General features: G+C 38.5%; 1 protein-coding gene across 1 annotated transcript in view; it reads left to right on the top strand.

Annotated features, from left to right (window-relative positions):
- The first annotated feature begins 5,694 nt into the window (after positions 1-5,694).
- The window catches only part of lama4 (laminin, alpha 4), a 192,789-nt gene continuing 176,317 nt past the window's right edge, over positions 5,695-22,166 (top strand). Inside the window, exons 1-2 of the mRNA XM_043684602.1 lie at positions 5,695-6,252; positions 18,808-18,909. Coding sequence (XP_043540537.1) covers positions 6,073-6,252; positions 18,808-18,909 — 282 coding nt within the window. The 5' untranslated portion in view covers positions 5,695-6,072. The remainder of the gene's footprint in view (positions 6,253-18,807; positions 18,910-22,166) is intronic.

Genomic DNA, 22,166 nt, shown 5'->3' with positions numbered 1-22,166 from the left:
TGTGCTATTCTCTGAATTGTTGCAAAGTCTGTCAATAGAGTTAAATGTACCAAGCTGCACCAGGAGTATACAGTTTTGAAATTTTCTTATTAATAACTGTTCGTGATATACATAATACATTACAGAATCACAAACATTTTAAGGAGGCCATTCTGCTCAACAATTCTCTGAGGGTTTTAACTGAGTGCTGATTCTTGTCTTTGCCCCATGTCTGTTTCTATTTAAGTAATCAACCGGCAACTCTTTAAGCCTCAATTAAACCTGCCACTGCCACATTTCCATGGAGTCCATTCCAGACCTGAACCACTCATTATGTTTGCACCTCACTTTTGCTTCATTTGCAAAGTAAGTTGTAACTGTGCTATGTGGTTCCCAATATGTTTCTGAATGGGAACAGTTTCTCCCTATCTATTCTGTCCAGACCCCTCGCGACTTTGACAACTTCTATTAAATTTCCTCTTAGCCTCCTCTTCCCGAAGGAAAACAGTCCCACATTTTCCAATCTTCCCTCCGAACCTAAATGTCTCATCCTTTCTTTGTCAGCAACTCTACTGAAATGCCTTTGATTAATATTGGGCCCTCATCTATTTACCATACATTAATAACTTGGATGAAGGGACTGCATTATTGACAAATTTACTGATGTTATAGATTTAGATTGGAAAGCAAGTTGTAAGGAGGATGCAATAAATTTGCAAATGGGTATCTTTGTACATAATTCACACATCTAACACATACATACAGCAAATAATTAGGAAGACAAGTTGAATGTTAGCTTTAATTGCAAGGTGATGGAACATGGAAGTCAGGAATAAAATAAAACAAAGAACTGCAGATGCTGGAGATGTGAAAAAACCCTGAAATTTCAGGTGACACTCAGCAGGTCTGGCAGTTTCTGTGGAGGGAAAGCAGAGTTAACATTTTGATTCTGGTGACTCCTTATCAGAACTTCTTTCATTGAAACATTAACTCTGCTTGCTCCCCACAGATGCTGCCAAACCTGCTGAGTTTTGTCAGCAATTTCTGTTTTTATACAAGTCAGGAACATTTGCTATAACTCTATAGGTATTGTTGAGACTGCACCTAGACTACACTCTCTGGTCTTGGTCTCTTTCATTGAGAAAGGAGGTATTAGCATTGGAAGTAGTTCAGGAAAAGTTCAGTAAGTTGATTCCTGCGATGAAGAGGTTGTTTTATGAGCAGGTTGGACCTACTTAGTGAGGAGTTTATAAAAATGATTCATGATCTTATTGAAATAAGTAAGATTCAAAGACAATTTGATACAGAAGATAAAAATAAATGGTTTCCCACTTAAAACTGACACTTGGAGGAATTTCTCCTCTCATAAGGTTGTCAGTCTTTGAAATTTTGTTTCACAGAAAGCAGTGGAGGCTGGGTTGTTGAGTACATCCAACAGTGTGTTTGACAGAAGTTTGATCTATCTGGCAATAGAGGGTTATTGGAGATAGGGAAGAAAGTAGAATTAGGGCCACATTCAGAATAAACATGATCTTACTGAATGATGGAGCAAACTCTATGTGCAGAACGGCCTATCTTGCATATATTTATGTTATATATTCTGTATGTATTATATGGGAGGCAATGGCCCAATAGTAACATCACCAAACTATTAATCTAGAAATTCAGCTAATGTTGTGAATGCAGATTTGAATGCTGTCACGGTAGATGGTGAAATTTGAATTCAATTAATAAAATCTGGAATTAAAAAATTATTGATGACCATGAAACCATTGCTAGTTGTCAGAAAAATCCATCTGACTCACTATTGTCCTTCAGGGAAGGAAATCTCATCTTTATCTAGTCTGGGCTACATGTGACTCAGACTCACAGAAATATGGTTGACTCTCAACTGACCTATTGCCTAGCAAGCCACTCAGTTGTATCAGTTGCTACAAAGCCTCAACAAAGAAATGAAACCAGATGGATCACTTGGCTTCGACTTACGCAGCAGAAAAGGCAGAAACATCCCTGTCGATCTTGCAGAGTCCTCCTCACTAACATCTGGGGCCCAGTGCCAAAATTGGAAGAGCTGTCTTACAGACTAGTCAAGCAACATCCTGCCATAGTCATACTTATGGAATGATAGGAGAAAGTGAGGGCTGGAGATCAGAGCTGAAAATGTGTTGCTGGAAAAGCGCAGCAGGTCAGGCAGCATCCGAGGAGCAGGAGAATCGACGTTTCGGGCATGACCCCTTCTTCAGGAACCCTGAAGAAGGGATCATGCCCGAAACGTCGATTCTCCTGCTCCTTGGATGCTGCCTGACCTGCTGCGCTTTTCCAGCAACACATTTTTAGCTTATGGAATGATACCCTTACAGACAATGACACCACCATTACCATGCCTGGATAAGTCCTGTCCCATAGAGATGGCAGCACACTGGTATTCAGTTGGGAGGAGTTGCCCTGAGAGTTCTCAATATTTACTCTGGACTCCATGATGTCTCCATGACTTCAGGTTAAACATGGCCAAGGAAACCTCCTGCTGATTATCACATAACGTCTTCCCTCAGCTGATGAATCAGTACTCCTCCATCTTGAACTGTATTATTTAAATTATTTCCCCTCATCTACAAACTACATCATGGCCGAACCAGGCTGGCTTGATGTATTTCTTTTAAGTTATTAATCTTACCGATAAAACTGGCATGATTTGATAAATAGATGAGGCATTGGGGTAGAAGAAATATAGAGCACAGATCTTGGAAAGATCAGTGATGGTTTCCTTTCACTAACATAATGGAGAAAAAACAAATGAGAACAATAACAGAAAAGTATAAAATAACTAACTTTGCATTTAACCCACTTGGAGGAAGCAAGGCAAGGGTGCAAAATGTATTCTAAGTGGGGGATTTCATTGTCCCACCTCCAAGTATGGCTCGGCAGCAGCATGACTGATCGAGCTGGTTGGGTCCTAAAGGGAATAACTGCTAGACTGAGTCTGCGGCAGGTAGTGGGCAACCAACAAGAGGGAAAAAAATACTCGACCTCAACCTTACCAAACTGCTGGCTGAGATGCATTTGCCCATGATTAAGAGTGACCGCTACACAGTCCTCAGGGAGATGAAGTGCTGCCTTCACATTGAGAATCTCCGCCTTTGTGTTGTGTTGCACTATCACCATGCTAAATGGAACAGATTTTGAACAGATCTAGCAACTCAAGATTGGGTGCCCATGAGGCACTTTAATCCAGCACAATCTGGAATCTCATGCCCAGCATATCTCCCACTCAATCATTACCATCAAGCCCAGGGATCAACCCTGGTTCAATGGAGATTGCAGGAGGGCAAGCCAGAAGCAACATAAGTCGTACGTAAAAATGAAGTGTTATCCTGGTGAAACTATTAAATAGGACTACTTGCATGCAAAACAACATAAGCAGCAAGTGATAGACAGAGCTAAGCAATCCTACATCCAACAGAGCCAATTTAAGCTCTGCAGTCCTCCAAATCCAGTCATGAAGGTGGTGGATAATTAAATAATTCACAGGAGGCAAAGGCTCCATAAGTACTTCCGTATCCTCACTGATGGAGGAGCCCAACACATCAGTGTAAAAGATATGGCTAAAACATTTGCAACAATCTTCAGCCAGAAGTGCCGAGTGAATGATTCATCTCAGCCTTCTCCAGTTATTTCCACCATTACAGATACCAGTCTTCAGCCAACTCGATTCTCACCATATGATGTCAAGAAACAAATGGAGGTACTGGATACTGGAAAGGCTATGGGCCCTGGCAACATTCTGACAACAGTACCGAAGAGGTGTTCCAGAACTTGCTGCTCCCCTCAACAAGCTCTTCTAGTACTCTTAGAATCCCTACAGTGTGGAAACAGGCCATTTGGCCCAACAAGTCCACATCAATCCTCCGAACAGTAATTCACCCAGATCTATTCCCTCCTCAATCACTCTACATTTTACCCCTAACAATACACCTAATCTACACATCCCTGAACACTATGGGAAAATTTAGCATGGCCAATTCACCTGACCTGCACATCTTTGTGGAAGGAAACCCACACAGACGCATGGAGAATGTGCAAACTCCACACAGACAATCACCTGAGGGTGAAATCAGATCCGAATCCCTGGCACTGTGAGACAGCAGTGCTAGCTACTGAGCCACCTTGGCAATGTTCTTAGCCCAATCATTTTCAGCTGCTTCATCAATGACCTTCCTTCATCATAAGGTCAGAAGTGGGGGTATTTGCCAATGATTGCATAATGTTCAGCACTATTCTCACACAGTGAAACAGTCTATGTTCAAATGCAACAGCTTCTGGACAATATCCAGGCTTGGGCTGTTAAATGGCAAGTAACATTCACACCACACAAATGCAGGCTATGGTCATCTCTAATAAGAGACAATCTAACTACCACCCCTTGACATTCAATAGTGTTACCATCACTGAATTCCCCACTGTCAATATCCTTGGGGTCACCATTGACCAGAATCTCAACTGCACTCACCACAAAAACATAGTGGCTACAACAACAGGTCAGAGTCCAGAAATACTGTGGCGAGTAGTTCATCTCCTGTCTCCCCACAACCTGTCCACCATGTACAAGACACAAGTCGGGATTGTGATGGAATAATTCCCATTTGCCTGGATAGGTGCAGCTCCAACAATACTCGAAAAAAATTGACACTAAACAGGACTGAGCAGCCCACTTTATTGGCACCACATCTCTTCATCACTGACATTAAGTCGCAGCAGTGTGTACTACCTATAATGTGCATTGCAGAGATTCACCGGAGATCATTAGACAGCATCTTCCAAACCAATAAGTGCTTCCATCTAGAAGGACAAGGGCAGCGGACTCATGGGAATATCAATGCCTGCAAGTTCCCCTTCAACTCGCCATCCTGACTTGGAAATATGCCACCATTCCTTCACTGTTACTGCGTCACAATCCTGGGATTCACTCCCCAAGGGCATTGTTGGTCAACCCACAGCATGTGGACTGCAGTGGTTCAAGAAGGCAGCTCGCCACCACCTTCTCAAGGGCAACTAGGGATGGGCAATAAATGCTGCCAGCCAGCGATGCCCTCATCCCACAAATTCTGAACCTATGATTGTAAGTAACTTCGTATATTTAGAATTATTGGTTGCTTTCTATTAGAGCCCAGATTCAATGTTAACTTGTATATCATTTAGAGAACAGAAGACAGCCAGAAGGAAATGTTGCCATTCCAGATAACTGACATTTAGCTCAGATACTATCTAGGGGATTTTAATTGATGAAACTCTAACTATTAGGAAAATAAGTAGTGAAGGGGTTTTCCTTGCATTATATATATATCTGTATTGCAAAATTATGACCAAATTATTATAGTTAAACAGAATCTGGGAATGCTCAAACTTACATTACTGGATGGATGTTATTTACTTCTTTATATCATGCTGTGTACAGAAAGGTTCTTGTTCACCAGTTTCACAATATACTCTTTGTATTTGTGGAAAATTCTTCCTTTCTGCTGATTTATTCATTCATTAAATTTCAAACTCCTATTTTACATAAATCCAGCAAGTCCCTCTATGGCATGACCTGAAGAAATTTGGAAGACGTACAGGCAGGAAGCTGTTGTGGACTGACTATTTGCAAAAATCTTAGCGGTGAGTTTGGGCAGCAAACTGTGAGGCAGAGCCTGCTGATCTGGAGCTGAGGGAGAGCTGGACCTGTGAAGGAATCCAGGGCTGAATATAGCCTCAATCTGTATCCTGGTGAAATCGAGATAAGGTGAATGAGAACTGCTGAATTTTCCTGCAATTCAAATCTCTTTTCGATTGAGTTTGTTCCAAATAGTGTCCAGCTGTACTTTGTTTAAGAGGAGCCTCTGGGGTGGAGGAAAAAAGCGGAGCAGAAGCTGGGAAAGGAAGTGAAAGCATTTTTTTAGGGCTGTCGTTAGACTGCTTAAAGTGACACATCTGGCAACTGAAGGCGGTGAGGGGGGGAATAAAAACAACTGAAGTTTCAAAGCAGGAGGAGCAAGCAGATTCGAGAAAAAGACTGACAACAACGTGAAGAAAAGACTGTGTCAGGAGAGGGTGGAAATGGCTTGGATTTCACCCTGGCTGTGTGCTTTCTCCCTAACCGCCCTTGGATTGTTTTATCCTGCTACTGGCTCTGGGGAAAGCAGCGGTCTATCCATCAGCGCAGAAGATAATATCATGGGGAAATCTACCAACCTTGGAGCCATTCATCCAAGGGGAAGACAGAACCTGTACAGTGAGGTAACCAATAGAATTTATATAAAGAGCTTTTTTAATGTCAATGCTGTGTTCAGGTGAAGATGGTAACTTTTAAAAATAGTGTAAGAAATGTGTTTGGACATTTTTAATCAGGTAATTCGGAAAATAACATAATTTAGAAATGTGGAAAATTGTATTTAAGGTGTTAGTTGCTTAGCATACCCTGGGTTAAACGCAAAGTCTAGTTATTTTGTACTTTTCTGCTATTGTTCTCATTTTCTCTCTCTCCTTTGTATTGGTAAAAGGAAACTGTTACTGACCTTTCCACTACCTATGCTCTATATTTCATCTGTCGCAGGGCCACATTCTCATCTATTTATCAAATCATGTCAGTTTTGTCAGCAAGATTTTAAAGGAAATACATTAGGCCTGCCTGGTTCAGCTAAGATGCAGATTGTAGATGAAGGGAAATGAGTTAAATCACCCAGTTTATTGTGACCATGAATCAATCAGTGAATAATAATAACTGGACATTAGAATCGTAACTGGATGTAGGTATACTAAAAGCAGGAAATTAAAATCAATACCTGGAAATGCAAGTAATGAATGAGACAGATAAGGGGAAAGGAACTGAAGAGAAGCATATGGAGAAGGGGAGGGGAGGAAGTGCCGTCAATCACGCAGACAGGGAAAGAATAAGTAATTACAGTGGATATCAAATATAAATCAAAGCTGTAATGCAAAGCCATGGTAGTCTTTGGGCCAACATAAACTTTTGAAGATGGAAAAAATGACAGAGCGTTTTCATAGGGGAGCAAATGCCGGAAGTGTTTATCTTGAGGTCTATTTCTCTTTCCAAATCAAAGGCATATGTGCCTGTATTCTGCTGATTCCTATAAGGGAAAAATAGTAATTTCCAAGACAACGTAGGAGTAATTAAAAATAAGTGTGGGATGAAAGTTGCTGAAAAGACCAACATCATGAATTCTTCTATCTATTTTTATTTGCTCCTGAATGCAGATGTAGACATTTGGGAAGTGGGGTGGCAGTGAAGGGAAATTATGATCAGCAGGAGGTGCAATAAAAGCTGCCCAGTCAGATGGGAGTTTCTCACTAGGCTGGAGAAAAAAACATATCACTGTTTCTTGTGAGAAAATGAATAGTAATCTATCTGAGCTATGGACATCTGTGGAATGTGCTACATACTTTTAGGGTCAGGAAAAAATGTTTTCAACATGACACAAAGACCACAGTCACTGAATTCAAACTTCAGAGTGTAGGCTTAGAGTCAGTCATAAATTGCTATACATTCCACTGAAGCAAGTGATCTTAATTCTTCAAGTAGATCCCATGCCTGACAAGCAATTAGTTCAACACAATCACAAAAATGACAATCCTCAAATGTAACAAGTAAGGAAATAAAAATGGGCACAAAACTTGTTGCAAAAGTTTGGTCTGAAATGAAAAACTCTGCTTTAAGTGTCAAAAACAGCCATGATGTAAATTTATCTGTTTCTCTTGTTTGAGTCTGGTACCAAAATTTTGTATGACATTTTTTGTGTAATTCACATTGAAGAAGTGAAGTTAATATGTTTTCTGGCAACAGCAAGTCCATAACAAACAAACAGTACTCTTCCTTGAAGTACGTCAGTTGGAGACACAATCTGCAGCTAAAGGAATTGTGTATTTTAGTAATGTGTGTGGCCTTCCTTAGGGCTCAATTGATTTGAATGGGGTCAAGTTTTGTTTAAGTCTGCATATAATGGTGAGTTCCACACCTCCCACTTGGGCTGTGGCCCAGGCCCAATTCGATAACCACACTTTTCAAAGTATTCTACCTCCCAGTAAGGTCCCTTTGCGTATCCACAAATGAAACATTGGTATTTTACTTGCAATATGGGAAAAAATAGCAAGTTTAGTTTGAACCCTTCTACACTTGCAGCCTTGTGGAAACCAAACTAGGCAAGAGTGGATCTTATGATGACCTAGTTATTTATTGTAAAGGGGATTGATCATCTGAGGTATCTGGTTCAAAGTCACGATTGCAACATGATAACAGACTTGTGACCCAGAGCGGGATCTTCTGCTCCCAGAGACCGTGGACCCGGAGATTCTTAATTAGTCAGAGTGGTAAATCCACCAAAGCCTTGCCAACTTCCCACCTGCATCTGAATTGTATTCTGACTGAGATGGTTGGGATGTTGGTATAATTACAAAGGTCGACCATGACTGGAGTGATGCTTGTCCAATCCCATTGTGGGAAAATTCAGTCCAGATAATAGACCGCAGTCACTTGCCTTTATACCTGGCTGTTCCTGAACATTTCAAACTGAGTTTAATATTTACATTATTAGCTTTGCTTGGTTTTACTTTCACAAGAAAGATAAATAGTGTGAGTAAATAGAAGAAAAGTTTTTTTGTCTATTTGGTAAGAGTTCTTTGGCAAGAAGCAGTAATGAGTGAAGTTTGGATAAGGGCAAATCTGAATGACTATTGATTGAGTTCTGTTTGATGTTACAGTTGTCAGAATTCCACACCTTTCACTTTTCTAGTTGACTGCTAACAGTTCATGGGCACATTGGTGAAGTTAATAGAAATGCAATGCTAAAGAAGTATATTGGGTTAAGAAATAACTAAACCAATATTAACATAGCTAAATTAATAAAATATAACTAAACCTGTTTGTTGCTTTATCTATGTGGAATAAATTCCAGATTTCTTTGATGACGGATTATAATTTTAAGAATAAACACATGAGGTGTAAGATTTATTTATATCCCAGTATAATTCTGCCTTGTTAATACAAGGCTATTTCCTAAGGTGTTATCAGTGGTCAAAAGATAGAAAGCCTGTTTCAAAAATTGCTTCTAAACCAGATTCTAAACCAGATGTGTCACTGCTCACTGTCAGTGGGACCAGTGAGAAGGACAGGAATATCTCGCTCAAGTGATCAATACTAACGAATGTATCATTACATACCAAATACCATCAATTGCACCACTAGCCTCTCACATTGCTCCACATATACCACATCCCTTTCAGCTATTTACCATCGAGATAATTCATATGCTTCTTCTTAGCACTGATAGAAGCCTCGCACTCGCACCTCAAATCTTGCACACAATGAAGCTAAATCACCCAAACATAGTGCATTCACTCATTGAATGCGTTCCTCTCTTTTGCAAGGCAAGCTGGCCCAGAACAGATAACAGCACTGCAAACCAATGCATCTTTTCACGTTTCATTATCATCTTGCAATCTGTTATGATATAAGCTGCAGATGGTGGAAATAGGCACCATGTAGTTCCTGCTGCCCCTGCCATTCATCTTTTACTCTAAATCTCTCTCCTACGTTTATGCTACCGAAGGACCACCTACCAGCAGCACCTGCAATTGAAAGCTGAAAGGGACAACAAACTAAGGATGACAAAACACAAAAAGGTGACCTGACCCTCACAGCGACAGACATAGCATGGATTCAGATCATAATGCAGAAGTAGGATCTGCCTGTGGCACATTTCCAGGTGTGAGGGGGCTGCAGTCTGGCCAGTGAGGAAAGGATGGGACTGATGCCAGCTCCTCAATGGGTGAGGTCATACATGAGTTCTTCTACATAGGATTTAGACTGGACTTTAATGAGGTGACAGTTAGAGAATGGCTGGTGGACATGCTCGTTAACTGGCCTGCCAAGGAAGCAGCTGTCATTGCCCAGGAGCATGGGGGAATTCCGGCTCCCACTTGACACAATGATTCATTATAGTTCTCAAAATTGATGCTCTCCAGTTGGAAAATAGTGACCAACTCCATAAGAGCACATGCAGGAACTATTTCTAATTCAGCATCTGACAATCCATGTTTCCGCAACCTTTGTACCACAAACAGTAGCCACCTGAGTTGGAAGTGGAAGGTCACGCTGAAGTGGTGAAATCTCTCTTTAGTGTCATGCAGACTCAAACTGCTGCCATCTTTGTTGTGAATACCACACCAGCCAATTACCAGGATTCCTGAGGCACCAGCTGGGTAAGTGAAATTGGCACCAGGGACCGTGGAATTAATGTTAACACTCAGGATATTAGATTTAATGCTCCCACTCTTGCCACATCAATAATCAGCCTTCCAGCCCAGTCTGCTGTCATTAATGTCAATGTTGTGTACTCTGTTACAAGAACTTCAAGATCCAGAGCTGGCCTCAGTCATTCTGGAAGTTCACCTGCCCGTGGGAAGTCTTTAGGCTTTTACTAACCATATTGCAGCTGTTGTGCTAATGCTTTAAATGAAACTAAATCAAACAAAGTTACCCATATGGCATCATTATAGGAGTGTGCATAAATGATTGGCTATTGTTTGGGGTTTATGATGTTTTTTAGATAAAGAAGTTATGGAATGGTTATTTTGCAATGATGTTTACTTCAGGATTGTCAGATAAAAGGCAGTGTGTTGGTGAATAACAGAGAGTTAGGAAGGTGGGGAACAGTTGAGCCTTGGGAATATGGGATTTTATTTGGGGTAGCTTGATTGTTATAGTGGTCTCAATGACAGAGTGTGTATTGATACTAGAATCTATTATAAAGGATGTGACTGGTGAATATTTGAAAGTAATTGTCTGATTGGACAGAGCCAGCATGAAGTGGAAATAATATTTGCAAACTGAATAGAACTTTTTGAAGATGTTACGAACAGTAAATGAGAAGTAATGTATTATAGATTTTCAGAAGGCTTCTGATAAAGTTTCACACAAGAGGTTATTAAATAAAACAGGTAATTTGCCATAGTCTCAGAGGATCACTCTCTCATTAAAGAGAGATGAGTAATGGAGAGTTTAACCTGAGGGCCATGTGCCTCAGGCAGGGGTGAGATTGGGAAGGTAGGACCTTCACAATGACATCAGCTGGAGTTGGAATTGAACCTGCACTGCTGGCATAACCAGCTGTCCAACCAACTGTCCTAACCAAATCCTACTAATCAAAATCAAAGTGCATGTGATTGGTTAATATACTAGCAAAGATTGAGGATTGGTTAATAGGCAGAAAGCTGAGAATGGGAATAAACGGGTTCATTCTCGGCTTGAAAGCATATGACTAGTCAGTTACTGTAAGGATCAGTGCTTGGGTCCCAGCTGTTCATAATTTATAAGAATGATTTGGATGTGAACGCCAACTGTAAAATTTCCAAGTTTGCAGATGAAATACGTGCTGTGAAGAGGGTGCAAAGAGGCTTCAGTGGGATTTAGACAGACTGTGTGAGTGGGCCAAAGTATGGTGGCTGGAATATAATGGGGACAGTTGCGAGGCTGTTTACTTTGGTAGAAAGAACAAGTGTTCAGAGTATTCCTTAAATGTTGAGAGATTGAATGGAACCCAAAGTCACTGAAAGCCAGCATGCAGGTGCAGCAAACAAATTGGAAGGCAAATGGTATGTTAGCATTTATTACAAGAAAATTTGAGGACAGGAGCAAAGTAATACTGCTTCAATTATATAGTATACTGTTGAGACTGCACCTGGAATATGCTGTGCAGTGCTAGTCCCCATATACTTCCCTCATAAGGAATCCAGCAAAGGTTCATCAAACTAATTGCAGGGATAATAGGACTGTCCTATGAAGAGAGATGGAGGAGACTGGGCTTGTATTCTCTGGAGTTTAAAGAATGAAAAATGATCTCATAGAAGTTTATAAAATTCTTAAAGAGATAGACAAGGCTGATATAGAAAGGATGTTATCCCTGGCTGTGAAGTCTAGAACCAAAGAACACAGTCTCAGAATAAAAGGCAATCCAAGAAGGACTGAGATGGGGAGGAACTTTACTCAGAGTGTGGTAAATATTTTGACCCAGAAGATATGGAAGCTCTGTCTTTAATTACATTCATGATGAAAATTATAAGATTTGTAGTTACTTGTTTCCACAAGGGATAATAGAATAGTGTGAGATTATGACTTTGAGTTATAAATCACCTATGGTTCAGTAAGCTCACTCTTGCTCCAGTATTCCTGTGATGATGTGCTTCCTCTGTATGCTTCCAGTCCAAACACATAACACACTGGCTACCAATTTCAACAAGATGGCAATTGGCACCAGCTATGCTGGAATTCATTAGGCCTACAGCAGATGCTATTTTTTCAGTAATACCAGCACCTCCAAGTAGACATTTTCGGACCGAGAGATCTGAATGCAGTATACGTGAATTTCATCTGTCTAATGCCACTCAATAAAAAGGCATTGAGCACTGTGAACAGAGAGACCAAACAGTTGAAATATTTAATTCTTTGCCAATGAAAGTACAGGTAAATAAATCTACAATCGAAATCACAACAGGGTTGGTGTTTTTAAATAGTAAGCAGGAAAGGTTGGTTCTGAGTGAACTGCCAGCCCATCCACTTACCAATGTCTGGTACCTCAATTAGGCCCTTTCATGTCTCGATTTATTGATTAATTTTTGCCAAGACTCCCCAATTTGTCAATCCTGGATAATCCATTTGGTTAATTGGCTCCACTTTTTTATTCACCCACCCCCTTCCTTGGTTGCAACAAGATTAGTTTAAAAATGGAACATTCCCCTTGTGGATAACTTCCTCCCAGAACTAAAGGAGCATGTGTTTTAGAAGGAACTAAATTAACCAGACTTCCTTGAGTTAACAAACAATGAGATGGCTACTAATTGGCTATTAAAGTTTTTAATAGTTTCAGTAGTGTGCAAAAGCTGCCTGACAACTTCTCATCCCATCCCAATATGGGAGACAGGTCAGTTGTGAGTGGGAAAGAGGTGGGCAGACCACACATATTTTAAACAAACTTCCCCATCTACCCCCATCTTCAAAAACACTACTGGGAGAATGACATATCAAATAAAAAAGACAGGCCAGCTGCTTTCCTTGTACTGACATCATTTTATAGTGAGGCTAACTTAAATGTTTTACTTATTATCAATATTTCTCATTTTACTAATTTACATAACTGTCCCTTGCTATTTATTTTTAACTTTGTTTTCATAAATCCAATTAGTTAATTGAATTTTGAGTGTAATCATCACTATAGAAACAGTTCAAAATTATGACTAAATTCTTTTTCATTTCATTACCTTGGAAAACCACTAAATCCTTGTTAATTTTCTCATCTAGTTATTGAAATCTAATTTCATTATTTTTTTTGGAAAATGCAAAAAGGCAAATGGGAATGTTGACAAAATGTGCAGCAGGTTTTCCTTTTGAATCACTGAAACTAAAAGCTAATTACTCAAAGTTTCTCAACAGTAATTATTACTTGAGGGAGAGAATACAGAACTTATGCACTTCAGTAGTATTTGTAAGCCTGACTTCTGTTAAATGTGAATGTTTTTGTTGGTAAGACTGGCCATTATTTATCGACATCGCCTTCTCAACTTGGACATGTTTAAAAAAAATCAGGGTGTTCACGGAATAGTTCTCTCACCATCATCATATTGGGGTAGGCCACAAGCCAAAACTTGACGTAGCCAAATTTAATGGAATTTTAATGGAACTGTGGCAAGTTGTTGAAATCCACCCTAGAGACAATTTGCTAATTAATTCCATGGAAGAATTTCTGGGTGACTGGGTAATGGCTCAGAATTGTATCTTTTAATCCATCCCAGTTGCTGTTTTTTAGCAGCTGTGTGTTTGCTGCCATCCTTACATATCTCTGTGGCTTATCAATTCTGAAGATAAGAACAGAGAAACATCAAGTTATTTCCAGTTTTTGTTTTATCTTGTTGTTCATTTGTTTTACTTCCTACAGATATCCATATTATTATGTACAGTTAAAAACTATTCTATCCCTCGAAGCCAATATTCAAAGTATTTAGCAGTCATAACTGTCCACAAGTTACCATAGCTCCATTAAGGCCTAAAATAAGTATTTCACACAGCTCGGCATTGCACTAAAAATAACTCACTAAATGAATTCATAGCAAGCAGACATTGCTGAGCTAACTTCATTAACACCTCCTTAACACAGTGGAAGGGAGAGGGGAATGGAACAAAATGCACAGTTCTTACAATATACTACACTCCATTTCTATTAAAAAAGACAAGATATGCATTAAAGTAAAATAATCTATTCACATATTTTCCCAAAATACTATAAAACTAACCAATGTCCCCAACAACAGAACATCTAAAAGGTTGGATTGCATATTTGCTTTCGTTGATTTATAACTAAAACATGTGACCAGTATTTCCAGAGTAATTAACATGTGAAAAAAAGTCATTTTCCTTAAGTCCAATATTTATTTTCCAAAAACATCTTTACTTCACAAGAAATAATGAAAAGAAAATTATTTTCTTCTTTCTTCCTATATATGATTAATCTAGACGGTCTCTTTCTCTTTCTATCTGGTTATCGCCATCTATTTAACTTTGCTCTCTCAACATATCTGACTGTTTCAAACCTGAACTTTGACTACCTTAACTACCAACTCCATTTAATGGTTAGGCCTGTTACATTTGCCTTAATTAAGGTCCCTGACACATCTTTGTTTTACTAGTGAATTTCTGCAATACTTACATGCTTTCAATTTTGAATATCTCAAATTTTTGCTTGTATCTTAACTACCTGCATTTTCTTTCTGACTTTAAGTGTAGATTATAGGGGGCATTTAGACATTAGGAGGATTTTTCATGTTCTGTGACACTGATGAAATTTCTTCAATTTTTACTAAATATGTGAATGTAGTTGTTCTATTTACAGTAACTTATAATCGCATTCTTTTCTTTATCACCTTGACAGTCTTTCACAATGATCTTTTGACCAGCACTGAACTCCCTAAAATCATTCCTGATGTATCATGACTCATCTTCACTTTGTCTTCTTTTTCTCTAAGTTTTCTATTAATGTTAGACTTAAGCAAACTAAAGCTCACCCTAAAAGACTGTTTAAACACAAAGTCATAAGCTGAGAAATCTGGTGTAAAGGATAGTGTTATTTTGTAAGAGATCAGTAAATTGCTTGGCCAGTGTGAAAGTAAAACAAGGAAATTACTGAGTAGTTTGCCATTTAGAAAGTACTTCAGCAAAGACATCTTCACAAAAGATAGTTCTTTCTGCAGTGCTACATGATGCTATTAGAGTGTGGTTGTCTCCATTCCTATATAGAAATAATTCAAAATTTTGTAAAATGCAATTACACAATTATCTGATACCAACACATTTAAAAATTACCTTAATACAATATCAGTAGTTTTAAAACATCTGGTAAGTGTCAACATTTATTGACTTCCAATAGTTATAGACCAACACAAGGTACTGTTTCCGATTGACTTTGGCATGTACTCATTTCTATGGTTTTCTTATGTTCTAGTAATGCAAGGAAATCTGGTTGCAGATTTTCTCATTCTGAGACACAAGATGTAACTTTTTACCACAAGTTACGACCAAGACTATGACTGTGGACACCAGTTTGTCAGATGAACCATTTACAGAGTATGACAATCTTGTGCTCTGAAACTTATCAATTAAAATTTAGAACAATAAGGCATAAACATAATAAGACACTTATAGAATTTCCATGTGTGAAGAAAAATGCTGTGGGATCAGTGCTTTAGATCAATAAATGGTAATTTAAAAATTGAGAATGTAAGGGAAATATGATCATGGAAGAATTCCGATATAGCAAAGATATAAAAAATATATTTAGATGAGTGTTGAGTACTAAAGATTAGTGACGTAGCAGTTCTGGCAGATAACTATAATATCTTGCACAGACAGTTATAGATGCTGTGGTGGTCATATGGAGATCTGTAAAGAAATTGAAGGAATAGAAAATCTGCAGATCATGAATTACTTTTAGAGAACAGACAGAAGGACACCAAAGTAAAAGGAAGAAAGGCTGGAAGGAATAAGTAATATAAAGAAGTTTGCATGTTGTAATTGTAACAAAGTGAACATGCCAAAACCAATTCTTGGAAGTTAATTGGGAGACTGATTGCAGTAAATGGAATGCCTAAAGAAGCTTCAGAAAAGGACATATCAGGAAAGAAAAAAAGGTATTGGAACTGTAATGGTCGTGCAGAGAGAACAAGTTTCCTTAGAGTCCACTAAAAAGGGAAAGATGGCTGAGGACAATTATGATCTTTTTGTAATAGTGACAATGCGAATGAGACCACTGGAGGTTCAGGGTATTTTATCTTAGATACTTACATTTTGAAGTATTTCCTTGCAGATCTCCATACGACCATTACATCATTTTAACAAAGGAATTTATTTTAATTTGAGATGTGACCTAACAGGGTCAATAGCATTGGCCTCATCAAGGCAGATTGAACAACCAGTGAAGGTGAAAAGAACTGAAATGATACAGGAAGAATATCCTAGATTGCTTCATGACTATGTTGTGACAAAATGTCAGACCCATAGAATTAGACAAGAAGAGAATGAGTCTATGCAACAGAGATTTACTTTGGAAATTCAGCTATTGAATATAATTTTCCAAAAATTAACCATAAAGGAAGAAGTCAAAAAGAAAGAGGTGGATATGTTTAGCCCACCTGCTTAATTGGAAATGCAACAAACTAATTTACAATTGAAAGAGATATCAGAACAGCCTACTCAAATAATATGCAGTTCATCTCTTTTGGATGAGTGCAGATATTTAATAATTGTACAAATATTTTAAAACATTTGCATGTAAACTTAGAAACTAAAGCAATCTCTGTAATAATATAAGCGGTTAAAAATATAACACAAGAAATCAATCAATTATTTTCTTTGGTTTACTGCCTGGCATCAAGCCAGTTTGAAAGGCTGGCTAACCTTTGAGGCAGGAGGCCTATTACATCAGAGTCCAGTCAGAGACCTAGGGGGGAAGGTTAGATTGGATAAATTCATGAGGAGAGTGATTGGAAAGACCAGGGAGAGATCAGAGGTCAGGATTGTGGAACTGATAGTGGGTATGTTGGTGTTGAATATCAAGTAAATGAATGGGTTGGAGAGAGATTGGAAATCAGAGATGTTCATGAGTTATGTGAGATGGATTTGGAGAGATCAGAGATCCAGGGGATCAAAAGCCCAGGGCCAATCCTTGGTCAGAAATACAGAAGTAGTGTAAGGCAATTGCTGGGAAGAGTTTGTGAGGGAGGCTTGGAGAAGAACTGCAACTTCTGGTCCTCAATGAGCTGGCAAGATTCTTAACGGTTGGATCTAGCCCTTCCTGCTTCCCCCAGGTAATCTGAGCCTTAAACCCCAGCCCACGGGCATTAAAAATAAAACTCCTACCAACTGAGGCATGCAGAGTCATTCAAATAATTTACTTGCTCTGGACAGCAGAGATATATTTTTGAGCATTTGAGTGATAATGTTGTTGGTTAGGCCAGCATTTGTTGTTCAAACTTAATTGTCCTTGAAGGTGCTTTGAGCTACTACAATCTATGTACTGGATATGCACTGACAGTACTATTATGGAGGCAGTAGTAGAGTTTTACCCAATAACAGTGAAGGACCAATGATATACTTTGTAATAGGATGCTCTATGTCTTGGAGGAGAATTTGCAAGTGTTCTTATGTATCTGTCGTGCCTTGTTACAAAGTTTTAAATTTCAGCTTGACACCCACTACTCCCCAACAATTGCTACTCTCCAACCCATTGGGAAATATTAAAGTTAGTCCCCATGATTGAACCAATACTTACTTTCAAATTTTATATAAGTGGTGAGACTATTTTATTAAAACATGATTGTTGTGCTGTTTTCTGACACAAAGCAGAGGGCTAAGGAATATTTTTGCAACTCAATGCGTCTTTCGTGTTAAAAAAATCTTTTGTCTGGCATACTATGCGTTACAGCACACAGACTTTATAATATGTTATATCCTATAGTTTGTTATTGAGAATATTTGACTGAATGCCTTAATCAGAGAAGTACATTATTTGGTAAACCTAGAGCTGAAAATCTAGCTGGTGAATGTCCTCAGGGTGCCTCTCACTTTCTTGCCTCAATCTCAGCGAAGATTCAGTAGAAACCCCATTTGAGCTGGTAATTGTGTTTAAAACAACACTTCACTGAAGGAATGATGACAGGGCATGTATTTCAGGGAAGTCATAGGAAACTGTGATTCCTTCTTAAAGTGAGGCAAAACTAATTCATTAGTTGAAATTTAATACACCTTGGATGAGATTTTAACTCATTCAAAAACAAGTCCTTGCTCAGGCTTGAAATCAGGCCAATTGTATTTCTGCTGTTATACTAGAATATTGGTGCTTGATTGTCTTTGAAGTATATATGTTTCAAGTTTAAGATAATTATTTAGTTTGACAAGTTATACGTGAGGACTTTTTAATCTGTGGATTATCGATTATATATTGTTTTGTTTAATAGAAATTATTCATTCATAGAAATATTAGTGCAAAATGCACAAAGACAATCACTCTGCCTATATTTCCTTATGTCTTGTGAAGCAATATAATGTAAATAAATCATTGTCACAAACTTAAATGTTCAACTTTATACTGAAAAGATACATTCAGGAAGTACAAATAGTAATAACGTTTTAAAATATTTTAGTTAGTTATTTCTGGGCCAGTTTTTTTTTAAACAAACCATTATTTGATAATCCTATTCAGTTTAGTTTGATAATGTTCTGCTGCTGTTTTTCAGAACTGTGCCACGGGTTTCTATGGCACAACTGATGGAGCATGTTTACCTTGCAACTGTCATGGACATTCGGAGCAGTGCCTTGATGATTCTGGAATCTGCATTGTGAGTGGTTGCTACTTTTATGTCCTGAATACTATTGAGTTAGTTTTTTTTTAATCTTACGAACAATAACAAATTATGATTAGCTAGTTACAAATGATTCCACTGAATTTTACAAGTTACCATGGTTCTCTTTCCGAATTACCTTTTTTATTCTTTATCCGGTACTTTTAATGACCTAGGCTCAGATGTTTTGCCAGCTGTTTCTTTTCAGTCGACACTTTGTTGTTACTACATGGCTTTACTTGCAAGGCAAAACCAAGCTGTGAATGATTGCAGACAACATGGATTACTCAGACATTGTTAAAGCAGGGCATTGTATTTTGCCACATAGCCATGTTATGGAGTTTTCAGTAAGCACTCTGGCAGGTAGTAAAGTAAGATGTCATTTGTTTCAGATTTACTGCTTAAATGGACTACTCTTGGTTCACATTTCCACATTAGTTGAATCCAAAATTATACCAGTCTGTCAAACTCAAAACATGGTTTGGAGTCATGAAGCAACTATTTAAAATCAGCAGTGCAAATAATACTTTGGCTTGTGCTTAAGTGAGCATTGGCTGAAGAATTAGATCAATTTAAACATTAATGGTTCTCTAATAATTGTGAACCAATTCAACTGAGGCAGACTGTTTTGACTATTTTAGCCTGTTGCTGCTCTTTACTTTGCTGGGAAAGCAGTTACACTCTTATGCATGTCTGCTGCTTATTCAACCAAGCACTGCTCTCATCAAACAAGCAGGCTGTGTTTTAAATGGCAAAAGCTGAAGCTGTGAAGCTGTTTGTTTAAATCACCGCACAATCATATGATAAATTTACAATCTTTGCATTTCCTGGAAATGCTTGGTCTTGAAGAATCTAATAAAGAGTCTAATTACTCTGAAAATGTAAGGGAAGAAACCAATTACAAACTTGCAAGTGTTCAACAAATGAACGTGGATGATAAGTGCTTGTTCTAGATTGTCAGCAAAGCACTGCTTGTAAATTGGAAGCCATGATGTGGGAGAGCCAGCGTTGGACTGGGATGGACAAAAATCACACAACACCAGGTTATAGTCCAGCACGTTTATTTGGATGTACTAACTTTCAGAGATTGCTCCTTCACCAGGTAGACTATAACCTGGTGTTGTGTGATTAGTAAATTAGAAAACAGAAATATGCAGATGCTGTGAAACTTGAAGTGACTTCAACTATACAATGTATCTAAGATAGAAGCATTAGGAACAAGATACTGGAACTGAATGCCTTAGAGTAAGGAACAACAATTCAGTTGGAATTTAAAAAGAACAATATCAGGCCAGAGACTGAAAATAAAGTTTAGGGATATAGGTTATATAAAAATATACAGAATTTGAAGAAAAGGGTTGGTGTATTCTATTGGAGGAAAATGATAACTCTGTAAGCTAGTGAGAAAATTGAAATATGAAATACATCAAGCTAATTCCAAGAGTATGCTGTACAAGCACAATAAGCTTAAAGAAGAAGGTTCCTCTAAATGAAAACACACAAGAATTTTAATCAAGCTTTCAATAAACTGGGAAAACCAAAGTTGTTACAGTCATAGTTGCAAAATAAATGCATAAATACTTGCTTTGATACTCAATGCGTTGTTAGTTGAGAGAGGCAATGCTCATCTTAATGTGGCATTTATTAAGGTCTTGGGCAACATTTTGGAAATCTATTTACTTAAGTCAAACCACATCCTGAACATTGAATCCAATTCTGCTTAGGAAGAATTTAAAGATGTTTAAACAATGAACACAATGAGATGATGGTGCTACTTCAAAAGACCGAGGATCTAGTTTATGAGGAAATACTACAGAAATCTGAGCATTGGAACTTACAGAACTCTACATTTTTCAAACTGTCGTGGACAGAATGTATATGCTTATTGACCATAATTGAAATGTTTTATATGAAACGTGGTGTATTTTCATTTTGTATTCCAATTAATTAACACATATGTGAATTTTAAAGTAAAGCAAGATATTTATTCCCAAAAATGTACCCTAAAATAGTGGAACATAACTTAATCAGACATATAGGCACACACGTAGACAGGCACACAGACAGATATAGGCACAGACACATCCACAGATAGGCACTGACACACAATGGTGTGCTTTTACAGATTAAATTTAATTCAGTCTCTGTTTTATGATCTCTAGTCTCCCATGTTGCAGGTCTATGGTTTCTTGAAGAGAGTTGACATTTTTATGTTTAACTAATGAACATGTAGTAGTGATTATAGTGAGGTTAGCAAGGTGGAGCTCATAGAATACGAGTTCCCTGGTTGGTGCTGTTAATCTGGTCTAATCAGGGAGTCCTGGCTGACAGATAAATGAGGAATGTCCCATTTGATGAGAAGGGCACTGCTGGTCATTGGCTACTCTAGTGTTTGCTTTCTTCCTGGTAGTGGAAAATAATAAAGATTTATGCACTTGTTGGTCTTCACTTCGTCCTACACCTGTACACACATGACATGGGTGCTGGGGAAGATATAAGCACTACTGCTGTTAGGCGGTAGTGTGGGGGAAAACAAAGAAAAATAAAAAAGAAAAAGAGAAGAAAAAGAAAAGAGAGGAAAAAAAAGAGGAATGTCAGATATTCTGAGAGCTGGCTCTGAAGGAGCTCGACCAATGTAAAGGTCTTTCCAAATGTACATAAAGGGTGACTTGTTGACGGGATACCAGCCTCTGTGGAGTTACATCACCTATGAGACAATGTGTATATGTAGTTATGATGTTTCTGTGGTTGAATATTAAGTTCAGGTTAATACAGGTTAAGTACTTGTTATCATGCAGCTAAGATTCAGAGTCTTGGACTGGTTCTTAGACTAGACTAGTTGATGACTGATAGTCCAGATGGATCTGCTGTGTTCCAGGGCAATAAAGGTTTAGCCCTTAAAGTCAGCTTTGATCACATGGTTGACACTTCTGAATCTCATCCAGTCTGGTTTGAATGAGGGAAGACATCACTATATCAGAAGTTGAAATTGGCCATGAAGTTTTATTCTTTATTGTAGACCTGCATGAAACAAAGCTGAAAATGTCTTGCGGAAAAAGCGCAGCAGGTCAGGCAGCATTCCAAGGAACGGGAGAATCGACATTTCGGGCATAAGCCCTTCTTCAGGAATGAGGAAAGTGTGTCCAGCAGGCTAAGATAAAAGGTAGGGAGGAGGGATTTGGGGGAGGGGCGTTGAAAACGCGATAGGTGGAAGGAGGGCAAGGTGAGGGTGATAGGCCGGAGTGGGGTGGGGG

This window comes from Chiloscyllium plagiosum, chromosome 3 (genome assembly GCF_004010195.1).
Source record: "Chiloscyllium plagiosum isolate BGI_BamShark_2017 chromosome 3, ASM401019v2, whole genome shotgun sequence".
Classification (NCBI taxonomy): domain Eukaryota; kingdom Metazoa; phylum Chordata; class Chondrichthyes; order Orectolobiformes; family Hemiscylliidae; genus Chiloscyllium; species Chiloscyllium plagiosum.
Note: the sequence above shows the minus strand (reverse complement) of the source record. Positions and strands in the feature narration are given on the sequence as shown.